At 43.6% G+C, this 18,657-nt stretch overlaps 1 protein-coding gene across 1 annotated transcript in view; it reads left to right on the plus strand.

Moving 5' to 3' along the window:
- GNL2 (G protein nucleolar 2) overlaps window positions 1–18,657 on the plus strand; it is an 88,873-nt gene that overhangs the window by 22,250 nt on the left and 47,966 nt on the right. The window contains exons 5-10 of the mRNA XM_077295892.1: window positions 8,844–9,028; window positions 9,673–9,739; window positions 13,183–13,341; window positions 14,251–14,364; window positions 16,077–16,205; window positions 18,459–18,563. Of these exons, the coding sequence (XP_077152007.1) occupies window positions 8,844–9,028; window positions 9,673–9,739; window positions 13,183–13,341; window positions 14,251–14,364; window positions 16,077–16,205; window positions 18,459–18,563 (759 nt within the window). The remainder of the gene's footprint in view (window positions 1–8,843; window positions 9,029–9,672; window positions 9,740–13,182; window positions 13,342–14,250; window positions 14,365–16,076; window positions 16,206–18,458; window positions 18,564–18,657) is intronic.

Genomic DNA, 18,657 nt, shown 5'->3' on the forward strand with positions numbered 1-18,657 from the left:
ATACCCGGCTTATACTAGGTCAATAAGTTTTTCCCAGTTTTTTTGTGGCAAAATTAGGTTCCATCAGCTTTTACTCGAGTTGGCTTATGCACGAGTATACACGGTAAATATTTTAATGTAAAAAACCAAAACGCCCACGTATTTGGTATCACCGCATCCAGAACTACCCAAGTTATAAAATTGTCACAAAAGTAGTTAATCTCTTCAGTGAACACCGTAAAAAACTATGTGAAAAATAATGCTTTTTCATCATAACACCGAACACACAAGCGAGATAAAATGCAATAAAAAAGGTGAATACTAATAAAAATGGTATAGCTGAAAATGTCATCTTACTCCTCAAAAAACAAACCATCATACAGCTCTGTCACTGGAGAAATAAAAAAATGTATAGCTCTCAGAATATAGCAATGCAAAAATAATTATTTTCTTACATAAAATAGTTTTGTGTAAAAGTGCCAAAATGTAAATAATTATATAAATGTGCAACTGCACATAACCGTCCCACCCAAAATAAATAAATTATTCCTGAATTTATTATTTTTTTAATTCATTCTGCTTCTTAAAAATCGGATTAGAAAGCGATCAAAAAAAGTCAAAGTACGAAAGTAGTACCAATAAAAAGTCAACTCTCCCTGCAAAAAAACAAGCCCTGACTTGATGGGAGAAATGTGGAAAATATAGCTATCTAAATATGACGATGCAAAAATTAATATCTGCAAAGAAAAAAAGCATCTTAGTGTGTAACATCAACCAAACATAAAAATAAAGGAACGGCATAAAAAAAATAAAACCAATTCTTCTTTTGCTGTTGAATTGTTCGTTCTGCCTCCCAAAGATCACAGTAAGGCTCGACTCACATTTATCCTTTTCCTTTTGTGTAAATCTCTGAAATAGGTGATACGGACATAACCTCTAGCGAAAGATTCCCTTTACTAAGGAAGATGCAGTCATTTTGGATGGTGTCTTGCATACGAACCAGAGTTGTCTGTCTTTTTTAGGCATGCATAAAAGCACCGTCTGCCACAGTTTTTGTGTTTTTCTGAAAAGGAGGACACCTCTGAGTCCAGAGTAACTCCTCATTATAGTGAATGGATCTGTCAGGTGTGTCCTCTGAATTTACGTCGTTCACAGATTTAGATGGAAAGCCCGAAGTGCTCAGCGTAGAGAGCCAGATAAATGTGATCCCAAACGGTACTGTATGTAAAATGTTCCCAATAAAAGATTCAACTGAGTCTACAAAAATCAAGTCCCCACTAAGGTCCATCACCTGTTTGTGGAATTATAAGGGGCTTCCACATTACTGGTAGTACAAAGGCTCTGCACTCCCAAATCCAAATATTCCCCCCCCCCCCGAGCCCCACAGTGTGCATAAACCACATTTAGCACCCACATGTTTGGCATTTCTTTAGTGATGAGAGCCCGCCTAATTTACAGATGCATGACTCCAGAAGCACGAGCTGGGCATAATGTACTGTTTACTATAATAGCAGATTTGTCATTTTCACTCTGCAACGTCCACTTCTGTATGTTTTTGGAAAACGCTCAGAGTCAAAACATCTCTACACCTGTGGATAAATTCCCAAAGGGGCATAATTTCCAAAATGGGGTCACTTGAGAGGATATTCTGCACTTCTAGCACTTAGTGTCTCTGTATATGGAGTCCACAAACTAGTCTAGGAAAATCTGCGCTCCTGGAGGCAAATAGCACTCTGTCCCTCCCGAGTCTCGTCGTGTTTCTAAGCAGTACTGTACAGCCACATGTGGGGTATTTCTACTTTCAGCAGAAATTGTGGCACATTTTGGTGCCATTTTTACCCATTTCCCCTTATAAAAATTTAAAATCTGAGGCTAAAACAAAATACTTCTGGTAAAAATGTAAATGTATTTTTTTCTTCAATGGTATAAAATTCCTTGACACATCTGTGGTGGCAGTATGATCACTGCACCCCTAGATGAGGAGTGGTTTGTAAAATGTGGTCACTTTTGGGGATGTTCCTCTGAGGGACCAGTACAGCCGCTCTCCCAGTGGGTCATGGCACATGCAAACCAGAATCATAAAATCTGCACTGTTATGGCAATCCTTCCCTTCTGAGCCTTGCACTGTGCCTCAAAAGTAGTTCCTGATTACATGCAAGGTATTTGCGCACTCAGGAGAAAGTGCACAGCAAGCTGTGAGAGGTCCATTTTTTTCCTATTAGCCCTTAGAAAAATTAAAAACTTGCTGCTAAAATAACATTTTGCTTTAAAAATTGAATTATTCTTTCTTCACTGGTGTCAATATGATGACTGCACTCCTAGATGAATTCATTGGGAGATGTAGTTTGTAAAATGGGGTCACTTATGGGGGGTTTCTACTGTTCTGGCACCTCAGGAGCTCTGCCAATGTGATATGGCACCCTCAAACCATTCCAGCAAAATCTAAACTCTAATATTGCGCTTCTTCCCTTCTGAGCGTTGCAGTGTGCCTGAAATGTAGTTTTCGACCATTTTTGAGGTATCTGCGTACTCAGGAGAAATTGAACAACAAATTTTGGGGTCCATTTTCTCCTGTTACCCTTGTAAAAATGAAAAATTAGTGGCTAAAAAACATTTTTGTGGGGAAACGTAATTTCTTTATTTTCATGGCTCTGCGTTATAAGCTTTTGTGAGACACCTGGGAAATTTCAAGGTGCTCATCACACATCTAGATACCCTTGTTTTTTTTTTTTTTTTTTTTTTACGGGTCTAGTTTCCAAAATGGGGTCACTTGTGGGAGGTTTCTACTGATTTGGGACATCAGGGGCTCTTCAAATGCGACATGGTGTCCTTTTCGATTCTCTAAAAAAAAAAAAAAAAAAAAAAAAAAATGGTTTTATAAATTTTGTTCGAAAAATTAGAAATTAGAAAAAAAAAATGTTTAAAAAATTATGCAGATATAAAATAGACGTGGGAGATGTTAGCTATTTTGTGTGACTTAAGGCTCTCGTTTAAAGGGAACCTGTCAACCCCAAAATCGAAGGTGAGCTAAGCCCACCGGCATCAGGGGCTTATCTACAGCTTTCTGGAATGCTGTAGATAAACCCCCAATGTATCCTGAAAGATGAGAAAAAGAGGTTAGATTATACTCACCCAGGGGTGGTCCCGCTGCGGTCCGATCCGATGGGCGTCGCGGTCCGACAAAGTACTGCAGTGCGCAGGCGCCGGGAAAGGTCAGAGAGGTCCGGCGCCTGCGCACTGCAGTACTTTGTTCTGCCCTCAATAGGGCAGACAAAGTACGCCTGCGCCAGAGCCACAGCCTGAAGGCAAGAAGAGGACGTCAATGTAAGAAGATGGGAGGCCCCGGACCGGACTGCGACGCCTATCGGATCGGACCGCCCCTGGGTGAGTATAATCTAACCTCTTTTTCTCATCTTTCAGGATACATCGGGGGCTTATCTACAGCAGTCCAGAATGCTGTAGATAAGCCCCTGATGCCGGTGGGCTTAGCTCACCTTCGATTTTGGGGGGTGACAGGTTCCCTTTAAGGGCATAAGAATTAAATGTTTGAAAATTGCACAATTTCAAACTTCACAAATAAGTGCAAGCCATATCGAACACATTTTACCACTATTATGAGGTACAATATGTCATGAAAAAACATTCTCTGAATCACTGGAATCTTTTGAAGCGTTCCAGAGTTATTAGCACATAAAGTGATACTGGTCAGAATGGTGAAATTTGGCCTGGTCTTGACTGTAAATGCAGGCTTGGGGTGGAGGGGCTAATGAGAGCCTGTCAACATGCTTTTATAATGTACAGTGAAGACCTGGCTGTAATGGTGCTGTAATACTTTGGTGCTTTGTTCTTATTGAATCACCACCTGAAGTTTTCTGCTAATTAGAATTTGGTGCACAGGGGCCGGACTGCACTCTGGGTCTTCTCCTTCCGGTCTGTGATTTCCCGGCCACTCTGCTTATCTCCGGCCTGTGAATGACCTCCCTCCTTTATTTCAAACCTCAGCAGTAATCTGTCATTCACAGACTGGAGGTAGGGGGGGTCCGGAATCTGACAGGTAGGAAAAGACCTAGTGTATGGTCTGGCCCCTGTGCACCGAAATCTAACAGAAAACTTCAAATGTGATTAAAGAACAACAACAAAGCGGATTTCTTCACCAAATGTATGAGTGTAATCTGTATTACAGAACCATTACAGCCATGTTTTTACTTTACATTACAAAAGTGTGCTGACAGGTTCTTCTTAACCCCTTCCTGACCCATGACGCCACGTAGGAGTCATGAAAGTCGGTGCCAATCTGACCCATGACGCCTATGTGGCGTCATGGAATGATCGCGTCCCTGCAGATCGGGTGAAAGGGTTAACTCCAATTTCACCCGATCTGCAGGGACAGGGGGAGCGGTACTTCAGCACAGGGGGGGCTTCACCCCCCCCCCCCCCCCCGCCCCGTGGCTACGATCGCTCTGATTGGCTGTTGAAAGTGAAACTGCCAATCAGAGCGATTTGTAATATTTCACCTAAAAAACTGGTGAAATATTACAATCCAGCCATGGCCGATGCTGCAATATCATCGGCCATGGATGGAAACACTTATGTACCCCCCCACCACCACCACCGATCTCCTCCCCGGTCCTCCGTCCGGTGCTCCGCTCCCCTCCGTCGTCCTGTCTGCTCCCCCGTCCTCCTGCCCGCTCCCCCCGTGCACCGATGCCACCCCCCCATGCTCAGACCCCCCCCCCCCATACTTACCGGGCCTCCCGGTGTCCGTCCGTCTTCTCCATGGGCGCCGCCATCTTCCAAAATGGTGGGCGCATGCGCAGTGCGCCCGCCGAATCGGCCGGCAGATTCGTTCCAGGTGTATTTTGATCACTGTGATATAACCTCACAGTGGTCAAAATAAAAAAATAGTAAATGACCCCCCCCCCCCTTTATCACCCCCATAGGTAGGGACAATAATAATAAAAAAAATATATATATATATTTTTCTTTTTCCACTAGGGTTAGGGTTAGAACTAGGGTTAGGGTTAGGGCATGTGCACACAGTGCGGATTTGGCTGCGGATCCGCAGCGGATTGGCCGCTGCGAATTCGTAGCAATTTTCCATCAGGTTTACAGTACCATGTAAACCTATGGAAAACCAAATCCGCTGTGCCCATGGTGCGGAAAATACCGTGTGGAAACGCTGCGTTGTATTTTCCGCAGCATGTCAATTTTGTGCGGATTCCGCAGCGTTTTACACCTGTTCCTCAATAGGAATCCGCAGGTGAAATCCGCACAAAAAAAACACTGGAAATCCGCAGGTAAAACGCAGTGCCTTTTACCTGCGGATTTTTCAAAAATCGTGCGGAAAAATCTCACACGAATCCGCAACGTGGGCACATAGCCTTAGGGTTAGGGTTGGAATTAGGGCTAGGGTTGGAAATAGGGTTAAGATTAGGCTTGTGGTTAGGGTTACGGATAGGGTTAGGGGTTTGTTGGGGTTACAGTTGTGGTTAGGGTTGGGATTAGGGTTGGGGTTAGGGTTAGGGTTGGGATTAGGGTTACGGGTGTGTTGGGGTTAGGGTTGTGGTTAGGGGTGTGTTGGGGTTAGGGTTGTGATTAGGGTTATGGCTACAGTTGGGATTAGGGTTAGGGGTGTGTTGGGGTTAGTGATGGAGTTAGAATTGAGGGGTTTCCACTGTTTAGGCACATCAGGGGTCTCCAAACACAACATGGCGCCACCATTGATTCCAGCCAATCTTGCGTTCAAAAAGTCAAATGGTGCTCCCTCCCTTCCAAGCCCCGACGTGCGCCCAAACAGTGGTTTACCCCCACATATGGTGTACCGGCGTACTCAGGACAAATTGGGCAACAACTCTTGGGGTCCAATTTCTCCTGTTACCCTTGTGAAAATAAAAAATTACTTGCTAAAACATAATTTTTGAGGAAAGAACAATTATTTTTTATTTTCACGGCTCTGCGTTATAAACTCCTGTGAAGCACTTGGGGGTTGAAAGTGCTCACCACACATCTAGATAAGTTCCTTGGGGGGTCTAGTTTCCAAAATGGGGTCACTTGTGGGGTGTTTCTACTGTTTAGGCACATCAGGGGCTCTGCAAATGCAACGTAAAGCCCGCAGACCATTCCATCAAAGTCTGCATTTCAAATGTCACTACTTCCCTTCCGAGCCCTGACGTGCGCCCAAACAGTGGTTTACCCCCACATATGGGGTATCAGCGTACTCACAACAAACTGGGCACCACACATCTAGATAAGTTCCTTGGGGGGTCTAGTTTCCAAAATGGGGTCACTTGTAGGGGAGCTCCAATGTTTAGGCACACAGGGGCTCTCCAAACACGACATGGTGTCCCTAACGATTGGAGCTAATTTTCCATTCAAAAAGTCAAATGGCGCGCCTTCCCTTCCAAGCCTTGCCGTGCACCCAAACAGTGGTTTACCCCCACATATGAGGTATCGGCGTACTCAGGAGAAATTGCCCAACAAATTTTAAGATCTATTTTATCCTGTTGCCCATGTGAAAATGAAAAAATTGAGGCTAAAAGAAATTTTGTGTGAAAAAAAAGTACTTTTTCATTTTTACGGATCAATTTGTGAAGCACCTGAGGGTTTAAAGTGCTCCCTATGCTTCTAGATAAGTTCCTTGGGGGGTCTAGTTTCCAAAATGTGGTCACTTGTGGGGGTACTCCAATGTTTAGGCACACAGGGGCTCTCCAAACGTGACATGGTGTCCGCTAAAGATTGGAGCCAATTTTTCATTCAAAAAGTCAAATGGCGCTCCTTCCCTTCCGAGCCCTGCCGTGCGCCCAAACAGTGGTTTACCCCCACATATGAGGTATCAGCGTACTCGGGACAAATTGGACAACAACGTTCGTGGTCCAGTTTCTCCTTTTACCCTTGGGAAAATAAAAAAATTGTTGCTAAAAGATCATTTTTGTGACTAAAAAGTTAAATGTTCATTTTTTACTTCCATGTTGCTGTGAAACACCTGAAGGGTTAATAAACTTATTAAATGTGGATTTGAGCACCTTGAGGGGTGCAGTTTTTAGAATGGTGTCACTTTTGGGTATTTTCAGCCATATAGAACCCTCAAAATGACTTCAAATGTGAGGTGGTCCCTAAAAAAAAATGGTTTTGTAAATTTTGTTGTAAAAATGAGAAATCACTGGTCAAATTTTAACCCTTTTATAACTTCCTAGCAAAAAAAAAATGTGTTTCCAAAATTGTGCTGATGTAAAGTAGACATGTGGGAAATGTTATTTAACTATTTGGTGTCACATAACTCTCTGGTTTAACAGAATAAAAATTCAAAATGTGAAAATTGTGAAATTTTCAAAATTTTTGCCAAATTTCCGTTTTTTTTCACAAATAAACTCAGAAATTATCGACCTAAATTTACCACTAACATGAAGTCCAATATGTCACGAAAAAACAATCTCAGAATCGCTAGGATCCGTTGAAGCGTTCCTGAGTTATTACCTCATAAAGGGACACTGGTCAGAATTGCAAAAAACGGCCAGGTCATTAAGGCCAAAATAGGCTGGGTCATGAAGGGGTTAATGTCCCAAAACCATTATTAAATGCAAATCAGGCGGGCACTGCCCCCACCCCCCCTCCCCGAACTAGTCTGGCCTCATGTCCTGTAATAACGCCCCCTTGGCATGATTGATGCTCTTTTTCACTAGCCACTTCAGATCTTCAATGTAGACATGATGGGGACTGTGAAGATAGATGTCACAAATGCCCGAGTGGACTAGTTTTGGGGGAATTGATGACCCTTGGGCTAGTTTTGCCTAAACCACACAGGCGAATAGTTAATTTTGGTGCACGCTTAAATATTGCTTTGTTACATCAATGACTAATTAGGACAAAGTAGTTGGGCTCTGACACATTAGCTAGGTAGTTTGGGGACTTAATTGGGTTACCTTTAGGCTAAGTGCGCACGTTGCAGAATTACCGCGGAAATTTCCACAGCAATTCCGCAACTCCTTCCGCGGGTATGTCGCATGAGGAATTGGCATGCGTTTTCCTGCTAAACACTAGCGTTTTGCAAGCATAATTAGCTTGCAGAATGCTAGCGTTTTCCAAGCAATCTGTAGCATCGCTTGGAAAACTGATTGACAGGTTGGTCACACTTGTCAAACAGGGTGTTTGACAAGTGTGACCAACTTCTTACTATTGATGCTGCCTAGGCAGCATCAATAGTAAAAGATAGTGCTAAAAATAATAAAAAAAAAATAAAAAATCATGATATTCTCACCTTCCGGCGTCCCCGGCAGTCTTCCCGCTCCTCGCGATGCTCCGGTCCCAGTAATGCTTTGCGGCATGACCCCAGATGATGTACAGTCTCGTGAGACCGCACGTCATCACAGGTCATTTTTGCAATGCATTATTGGGAACGGGAGCATCATGTGGAGCGGGAAGGCTGCCGGGGACGCCGGAAGGTGAGAATATCATGATTTTTTTTTTTTATTCTTTTTTTTAACAATTATATGGTTCCAAGGGCCTGGAGGAGAATCTCCTCTCCTCCACCCTCGGTACCAACCGCACATGATCCGCTTACTTCCCGCATGGTGGGCATAGCCCCATGTGGAAAGTAAGCGGATCAATGCATTCCTATGTGTGCGGATTCCCCGCGATTCCACACAAAGAATGAACATGCTGCATTTTTTTTCCGGAATGCGATTCCGCTCCGGAATTAAACGCAACATGTGCACAAAAAATGCGGAATGCATTCTAATAGGATGCTTAATGTGAGCGTTTTTTTTCGTGTTTTTATAGCGAAAAAACATGAATGTGTCCACATAGCCTAAAACAGCAAAACATTCCTCCTCACCCTGTATCTACAGTAATATATTCTATTTCTACAGAATGCAAAAGTGCACATTCTGGACACGGAAACATTTGAAACCACCTTTGGCCCAAAGTCTCAAAGGAAAAGGCCAAACCTTACCGCTGGTGATGTACACGAACTGCTCCAAAACGCTGAGGCATTGGCAGGCAGCTATGACCAAGACAAGGATCGGGATCTGGTTACAGAAGACACTGGAGTCAGGTATATAGAGCAATGTATATTTGGCTACCACCAGCCTCAAACAAACATACATGGCTGGAACATTACAGCGTTTGGCCAGTAGGTCTTGTTCTAATGACCTATTTAATGTAAGAAAATGTACAACAATTACAGGCAAGTCTGTTATGAGACTACTCTTTTGAAAAAACAAAAAATCTGCAGAAAACCAAAAATGGTGTATCCCATGAACTATATGAAAAGAGCAGGCAAAGGTGACAGACCAGCAGTGAGAGCACATTATCTGAAAATGTATGAGCAATGTGTTCTGACTAGCTCCAAACCAGTGCCACACGAGTCATGTGTTCATTGAACCATGCGGATTTACCACATCTAGCGGGAGACTACGTAGCGGAGATAATGAACATGCAGCGGCTTGTAAACCCGCACCGTGGGTGAGTTTACGCAGCGTTAAATAGGACAGTGGGCTGGGGATTTCTATAAACTGTGCGTAGATCCTGGAACGCAGCGTTTTGGAGTAGCGCAGGGGAGCTGCTCCAAAACGCTGCTCTTCCTGATCGTGGGAACGTACCCGACCTCTTGTAATTCCAGGTGTTTTCAGTGAAATAAATGTGAGCTTGGGAAACTCAGTGACTTTGTATAATAGTGTGCTTTTGTTTCATACTCAGAGAAGAGGCCCGGGAAGAAATCTTTAAAAAAGGCCAGTCTAAGAGAATTTGGGGTGAATTATACAAGGTGAGTTTTTTGCACATAACTAGCCTAAAGTGGAACATTCGCAGTTCAGATTGTGACTGCTGTTCACCCGGTTAATTTGGTAGTATACTGTTGTAAAGAATACATGTGTACATTATGAGTACATCAGCAAGCCAACACTAGAAAGGCTTATATTCATAGCACTACAACTACTATTTGTGTCTGCTTCTTCAATAACTTTTTTTGTTTTGCGTCCTCACACTCTACTTTCATTCCTGACCGGTTCGTCATGGTTTTGTATCGGACTTATCAAGGTGTGGGGAATTGGTGCAAGGAGAGAACGATGACTTGCCCCAGAGAAGCTGTGGATTTGCATGCATAGAGATCAAAACATTTTTCGCTGTCATGAACTATCAAGAGACCTGTCAGTCACCACTAACTGCACAGGGAAGAGCCAGCCAAGGCAAAGCTGAACTAGTCTCAAGTCTGCCTATGGTCACCAGTTGGATCTTAAAGGGGTATTACAGGGAGATTAAAAATAAATATTCCAAAGGCCATATCTTCATAAACTATAAAGATAGCTCGAATAGTGCGGTTTCTAACCCTCACAGTACTAGCAATTCAGTGTGACTCTGGAGCTGCTCCTCGTTGCTCCCTCTCCCTTCTGGGATGTTATGTCACAGATCAAGGGGACTTTTCTACTCCTCTTATAATTCAGCCCCCTGATAACATGTTCCCTGCAGTCTGAGATCATGGGGAGTGGGCTTCTCCTGCCAAGCAGCAGTCACTCTATGCTCTCCCCCTCCACACTGGAAATGTGCTTGTACATCTTCTCTGACTGTCCATGCTCCTGGACATGTCATAAAGAAACTGCAATCACATGCGGCCATCCATGGTTGTACAAGCCATGTCCAGATCAGGGGCCATGGCTTGTACAGCAGTGGATCACAGCATGTACTTGCAGCTTCTTTATAACGTGTCCAGGAGCATGGACTGGACAGTCATAGATAAGATGTACAAGCACAGCCCCGGAGGGGAGAGGGAAGGGAAGCAGAGGATGAATTGACTGCTGCTTGGCAAGAGCTGGCCACGACCCTGATCTCAGACTGAAGGGCAGGAGATGTTATTGGGGCCTCCTGATCTCTGATGTCCAATTAAGGCTACTTTCACAATAGCGTTAACTGCATTCCGTCACAATGCGTCGTTTTGCCGAAAAAACGCACCCTGCAAAAGTGTTTGCAGGATGTGTTTTTTCCCCATAGACTAACATTAGACGACGCATTGTGACGGATTGCCACACGTCGCACCTGTCGTGCGACGGATGCGTCGTGCAGTGGCGGACCGTCGGGAGCAAAAAACGTTGCTTGCAACGTTTTTTGCTCCGTCGTAAACGTCTTTTCTGACCGCGCATGCGCGGCCGGAACTCCGCCCCCACCTCCCCGCACCTCACAATGGGGCAGCGGATGCACCGGAAAAATGCATCCGCTGCCCCCGTTGTGCGGCTGAGACAACGCTAGCGTCGGGAACGTCGGCCCGACGCACAGCGACGGGCTGAGCCCGACGCTAGTGTGAAAGTAGCCTAAGAAGCAGCTTCAGTGTCACACTAAATTGCAAGTACTGTGCGGGTTACAAAAGCACTATTCATGCTATATTTATAATTTATGTAGGCATGACCATTAGAGTATTCCCCCCCCCCCCTTCCCGGAGTACCCCTCTATACTATGCTACCTCTGAAACGCTGGAATGTTTTAGAGAGAAATAGACTGGGCTGGAATCATGCAACAGGCTCTGATTCATGCTGCCCTCAGTTAGGCAGCATTAATTAGGTCCCTTTTTAAAGCAGTATACTGTCCTTAAATTAGAAGCAGGACCTGCAATGAGCTGATCAGTGGGTCTAGCTTCTCTAAAGGACCCCATACATGTTAGACTGACGTTGGCTGGATCAGCCGACAGTTTAATGTGTCCAGGAGCCTTCTGGCCCTCCCCTGAGATAATATTTGGGTACAGACATGTCCAGCCTTTTGAATTTCAGCAACTAATCCCTCTGTTTGGGATAGGAGAGAAGTTGCTTCCAAAACAGTATAGCCACGGCTCTTTCATAGGGAACACAAGATTGACTGAAATGTGTTCTATGCATGAAGGATTCAGGAGAGATGGCTATTGACTGAACAGTCATTTGGCCTACAGCTTCTAGTGCGTATGGGGGCTTTAATGCAGATAACTATTATCAAGAGAAGCCATGTCTGGCCACATTTCCCTGTTGGCCTGTTTAGTGGAACTATAACTGGATGTATTGGCGACCGTCTAACATCAATTTACCTTTACAAAAGAGCCCCATCAGTTGTTTGAATGCATTCCTATATAGTAGTAATTTTAAAATCAAATTAATTTCTTCTGAGAAAATGAATGAAACACAAATGGAAATAATTTTGATAAACTGTTTCCAAAGCAAATATAGGGAGTTTGGGAGTAATTGCTAAGTGATGTGAAAACTGTTCCACCAGTGCTATTAGACTGATTAAAGGCAGGGTAGATGTGCAAGTCAAGGGAGCAGGCACCTAGAATGGTGGGCTAGATGACACTTGTATTACTAGTTACACACTGTGCCTAGCAGTCATAGAGAACTTTTTTTATTTTTATTCACTCTATATCTTTTAGTACAATTGTTAAAGGGGTTGTCCACTACTAAGACAACCCATTCTTGATCTAAATGTTTGGCGCCAATAAAATAACAGAGTATACTCCTCTACCCTGCCGGAGCCGTTCCAGCCATGTCAATACTAACGTTCCTGGGGCTGGATCCCAATCAGCGCCCGTGTCACTCTCTCCGAAGTGACAGAGAAGCTGCAACCCTGACTTCCTCTTGATGTTCTACTTGTCCGAAGACGGGGCCAGTGGCTCCAGCTCTGATTGGGCACCAGATTCACGTGTCATAACCGCACGAGAGCCCAAGGAATGCCATTGCCGATACCGCTGGAAAGGTGTCGGCACGGGAGGGGAAGTATGAGCTTTTATTTTTATCAGGGCCAAGCATGGAGTATGAGGAGGAGTTGCCCAAGTAGTGCACAACTTCTCTAGGTTTGTTGGCTCCCTGCTGACTGTTTTAATTTTTTTCATAATCCCTTCCACAGATTTAGGAGCTGCAAATGTATATTAAGATAACGATTACTAATCCATTACTAATAACGGTGGTCCCCAACTATCCTGCAGCAACGATGCCACATGCATCGTTCATGTAATGCCTGGTAGTTTGCATGTGAAGCACATAATCGCTGTGGCAGGCACCACTGGACAGGCAGGGAACTCTGGAAGAGAATCAGATCTTTTTGGGGGGTTTTAACACACTTGTTCTTTAAAAAAAACCAAAACACTGATTTTTTTTTTTATTTGTCTTCCAACCTTCCACTTTGACAAATTGTAGAACTCCGCTCTCTTATACTTTAAAGAAGGTTCTTCCGGTGATATGTTTTCTGTGTTCCCTGTAGGTAATTGATTCCTCAGATGTCGTAATACAAGTTCTGGATGCCAGAGATCCCATGGGAACTCGATCGCCACACATTGAGGCATACCTAAAAAAGGAAAAACCATGGAAGCACCTTTTGTTTGTTCTTAATAAGTGTGATCTAGTTCCGACTTGGGCAACGGTAAGATGTTTGTTTGTTATTTCACTTGCACTGCTTTGTTATACTATATGGTTTCTTGGAACTGGTGGCAAAGCTTGCGCACCACCTTCCAAATTCGAGGCGATGTGTGTGCCAACCTCAATTAAATGATGTTAGTATTGGTCCAGAGCCGTGCTGTCTATAATGGAGTTTTTTTATTCATACAGAGATGTCTCATGTTATTTCATGAGCTGTAATAATAGCTCGGGCCTTGACCTCCTGTAAAACCTAACATTGTGCTAGTTGCCTGGCTGCCTCTAATGTGCCTGGTAAGACTCTTGTTTTTCACTGTCTGATAACCCGAATTGCCTCAGAAGGAAAATGTTCTCCAAATCTATTACCAGCCGTTCTTCTCCGTTCCTTGTGGCCAACGAATGCACGGGAAACCTTTCCTCTAGCTCCATTTTACCAGACTGTATTTGCATGGTTTGCTTTGTACATGTTTGTGACTCTTATGTTCAGGCTTTTATAGCAGAAGGGCTGTCGACAGATGTCTGGTTTGTATTCTTCTAAACTAATTGGATTACTCCAAGATCAGAGCGGTGCTCTGCGAGACTCTTGAATTCATTATGGGGGATATTGCGCTTTTGCGAGGACTCAGACTTAAGAAACCGCAGATTAAACATTTATTAAAGCGCTCCAGTTACAGATATTTCTTAATTGGCTATTAGATCCTGTAAGACAGAAAATGGAAAATTAATTAAATATTGACCGTTCCTGAACTAGGGCTGTATGCACTTGTATTCCAGACATGCATGAATCATATCGATTTATCTAGTTTCTTTTTATTCTGATTCATGAATACATTATGAAAATATAGACCAGATGTCTAGATATGAGCTAGACCATATCTCGCAGCTAAAGAAAGCTAAGCATAACTGTTTCTTTCAGAAACGCTGGGTTGCTCGCCTATCTGAAGAGTATCCAACCTTGGCCTTCCACTCCAGCCTCACCAATCCATTTGGTAAAGGAGCTTTTATCCAACTTCTCCGTCAGTTTGGCAAGGTAATGTAGGCCGTGATTCAACATGGAAAAAATGAAGTTTTCATTAGTGTTTTATCAGTGATTTTTCTCTTGTAGGGCTGTAGTGAGACAAAAATTGCAAAGTTTCTTCTTCATTGCCATCCCTGTGCAGTCTTTTTCTTAATATTGCAATGTACGCTGTCCGCGATTTTCACATATCCTTAGGCTAGTATGGGTCATTTTGATCTGTCATATATATATATATCTTGGTCTACAAAAAAAAAAATGAATTATGACCAGCTCTGTAGATTAAGATGAGTGCCTGATTATGTGAAATAAGACCCGCTACATGATTTTCTTGTTGCTCCCATGGCAACACTTCAGTCCACTTCTCATCTCAGTATATCTATATATAATCATTTCATGCTGGAGAGATACTGAGATCAGAAGTGGACATTTTATAGGATACAGTAGTCAAATGTTTATTTTTAAAGGAGGCAACTTTGTTTAAAAAGCTGTTCTTTAGGTAATGGACTTTCCCATTAAACGTTTAAGTGAATTTTGCTACGGATCTATGTAATGTGCAGCAAAGTCCCTTTTAACTGAATGGAAACAACCCCCACAACATAAAAAGATATGGTGGATGTTAAATGTGCACCACATGTGAATTTGAAAATGTCTGTTGTAGTAATGAGAATGTGCTCGCATAAGGTGTTCTCCGAGCACGCCCATGTGCTAACCGAGTGACTCTGGTGTGCTCGAATAATGTGTTCGAGCCCCGCGGCTGTTAGACAGCTGCGACACATGCAGGGATTGCCATGTTTTTCCAGCACGCCATAGTCGGTTAGCGGCCGAGTATGCTCAGATAACACCTTATCCCAGCACGTTCTCTCATCACTAGTCTGCTTCTTATGTGCACATTATATTCAACACTCTAGTACCGTACCTTGCTGCTACTTAATGGAATCAGAGACGAGCAAAAAGATTCCCAGGTCTCTGGGATTACTGAAGATACCGGCAGGTAGGAGGAGGACCCCAGAGCTCTGGATAGTGGCCACTGATTACTGATGTGGCTACTAGACTACGGAACCTGCACTAAAAGTTACTAGTGATGAGCGAGTGTACTCGTTGCTTGTGTTTTCCCGAGCACACCCGGGTGACCTCCGAGTATTTATGACTGCTCGGAGATTTAGTTTTCATCGCGGCAGCTGAATGATTTACAGCTACTAGCCAGCTTGATTACATGTGGGGATTCCCTAGCAACAAGGCAACCCCCACATGTACTCAGCCTGTCTAATAGCTGTAAATCATTCAGCTGCTGCGATGAAAACTAAATCTCCGAGCAGTCATAAATAATCGGAGGTCACCCAAGCGTGCTCGGGAAAACCCAAGCAACGAGTACACTCGCTCATCACTAAAAGTTGCCCATTCGCTAAGCATTGATGAATTTATTCTGTAATTTCAGTCCAAAAAATACAAATACAAATTCTGCACCATGTGTGACTAGCGACAGGCAAACACCTTTTGTAGGATTCATTTTTCTCATTTTGAGGATTTGTGACTCACACCAGAGCCTGGTAAAGCGCATATATTCTGCCCAGTGGTACCGTATTGGGTACTAGTGTATTTCTATACCGAAGGCTTGCCATAGTGTAAGGATTCATGTTTCACATTGGGGTTTCTCAGCTATAAATATGGTATCTCCTCTTCTCAAGAAACCTTAGACATAAGTATACTTGACTTCTCTCTAACAGCTTCACACTGACAAGAAGCAAATTAGTGTGGGATTCATCGGTTATCCAAACGTAGGCAAGAGCTCTGTGATTAATACTCTGCGTTCCAAGAAAGTCTGTAATGTTGCCCCGTTAGCTGGTGAAACAAAGGTAAGCGTGAATGTGACTTTGTTTTCCACTGTTTTGCTTTTATATTAAAATCCTGTGCGGTATAATAAATTGTGGTTAGTAGGTCCTTTTAGAAATGTACAGAATTCTCCATTCTAAACCCTTTTCCAGCATTACAAAGTGATTCCATGCTGGAGCGGCCCTTGCTTTTTGCTTACCGGGTTCTTCTCCGATGGAGACCTCCACAATTTTGTCTTTTAAGTGGTTCTTTCACACAAGGAGGTTGTCAAGACCTGCCTCCTTTAGGCTGGAAACACATGCAGTTCTTGATCCAATGTTTGGAGACCCAACACAGGATTGAATACAAAAAAGAGAATGATTTGGCCTTCTTTTGGATCCACTTGAGGCTTAAAGAACAGCCTCAAAACTGCATGTCTGATTCCAGCCCAACACATTATTTGTTAACATTGCCAAAACATACAAAATGGAACATCATGCGGAGCCCGGCCCCTGATGGAACTTGGCGGATCAGAAACTTACTGGCAGACGCAGACTCTTTCTAAATGCTTTTCCTGTTTTTTTTTTCTGTGGATACAAAGAAGGGATTTAATCATTTGCATGGAGTAATGATGGCCTATATGTAAAGCCTGGGCTAGCAAGACTTGCATGCAAACAGTCTAGCTAATGGTGCGCTTAACAGTTAATTTCAGATCACTACTCTACTGTTGACACAAGCTGTAGAACCCCTGGATAAATCTGTCTCCATCCCCATTTTCGTGTAGACTGTAAGCCCACGATGGAGTACTCTCCCCTCTGTACCAGGCTGTCATTGTTAGTTTGTTCTTTCTAATTACTCATTTTGTATGTATACCAAAACAAGTCTCATTGCTTCCATATTGGCAAACTGACATGTAGCCTCCAATTTATTTGATGCATCAATGGAGAGAAAAAATACTTGACTAACACCAACATGTGAATAAAGCCCAAGATTGAATAAAGTGTAGCAGGTAGTGATGAGCGAACGAGCTCGGATAAAGTGTTATTGGAGCATGCTCTTGTGCTAACCAAGTGTCTTCGGCGTGCTTGAAAAATATGTTCAAGTTCCCGCGGCTGCATGTCTCGCTGCTCTTCGACAGCTGCAACACATGCAGGGGATTGCCTGTTTGTTAGGTGATCCATTAATGTGTTGCAGCTGTCGAACACCTTATCTGAGCACGTTCGCTCATCACTAGTAGTATTCCCTTTACTGAGTAGCTACTACATTGCTAAACAGTGTCCTTCTCGGTCTTAGAGCACCACTCCATTTGCTTTTTCACCACTGGAGTGGCGCTGTAAATGCAAGTTCCTTGCCCCGGTCTTGTACTCACCCTCCGGCTTTTTCACCATTTTTTGGGCACTGCTCCAGTCCTGCAGCGCCATCTTGTGACAGAGCTTCTGACTGGATGGAAGTCAGAATCTACTTCACAAGCTCTCAATGCAAGTCCAGGAGAGCCAGAACAAAGTTTCCTAAGATTTGTATTGAAAAGTGACCTCTGCGCCACTCTATAAAACACTGGAGGGCATGGCAGGTCACTTTTCACCGGAGACTGATGGGACTGATGCTGGAAAACGGAGAAGGTGGCGACAGTTCAGTATCAGACAGGGGGCAGGGGACTTGCATTTAAAGCGCCACTCCTGCAGTGTAATAAGAAAAAAAAACCACACCTGCTGGGTCGTTGCTTTAAGTCCGCCATACACATTAAATGGCTGTTGGCAAAAAGTTGGTTGGTTCAGCTGAACGATCAGCTGGCAGCCAACTCGGCTGGCTCCCTCACACACGAGCTCTCGCTTGGCTATCTGCTCCTGTGCTGTCTGTGAAAGAGACATGTCTACTGGCAGCTTGGCTCTGGGAGAACGAAAGGATTGGCAGTCCAATATTCATACTCGTTTGACCATCAGTCAAACTCATCGATTTCAGCTGCTTTGCCCGACATTAGTCTATATAGGAGGGCTGGCGATTTGGTTGCAAAGATTCATCCGGTATGCGATACAAGAGAATCCTCTATTTCAATGTCGTATTGATATTTAATGGCGTTATCTGCTGCCCTAATGCATAAGGCAAAAAAGATGACCTACACCTCACATCATTTGTCCCAAATGGTACGAAGTGTGAAAGTAGGCGTATGGATGAAGATGTTTAATTGGTAGAGTCTAAAGCTGAACATTATTCACACAATGCAAGTGTTTAGCAAATGCTGTCTTGACACTATTAATGCAAACCGTTACATTTCATTCTTTTTTTTTTCTCCTCTTTAGGTTTGGCAGTATATTACGCTTATGCGTCGCATATTTCTCATAGATTGCCCAGGAGTAGTTTATCCATCTGGAGATTCAGAAACAGACATTGTTTTGAAGGGAGTGGTGAGTATGGACCAAAACGATATGACATGGATAGATTTTATCTAAGGCCTGTCAATGAACCCGTGGACATGGCAGATACTGCCCGTGAGGTTCT

Source organism: Ranitomeya variabilis, chromosome 3 (assembly GCF_051348905.1).
Source record: "Ranitomeya variabilis isolate aRanVar5 chromosome 3, aRanVar5.hap1, whole genome shotgun sequence".
Lineage (NCBI taxonomy): Eukaryota > Metazoa > Chordata > Amphibia > Anura > Dendrobatidae > Ranitomeya > Ranitomeya variabilis.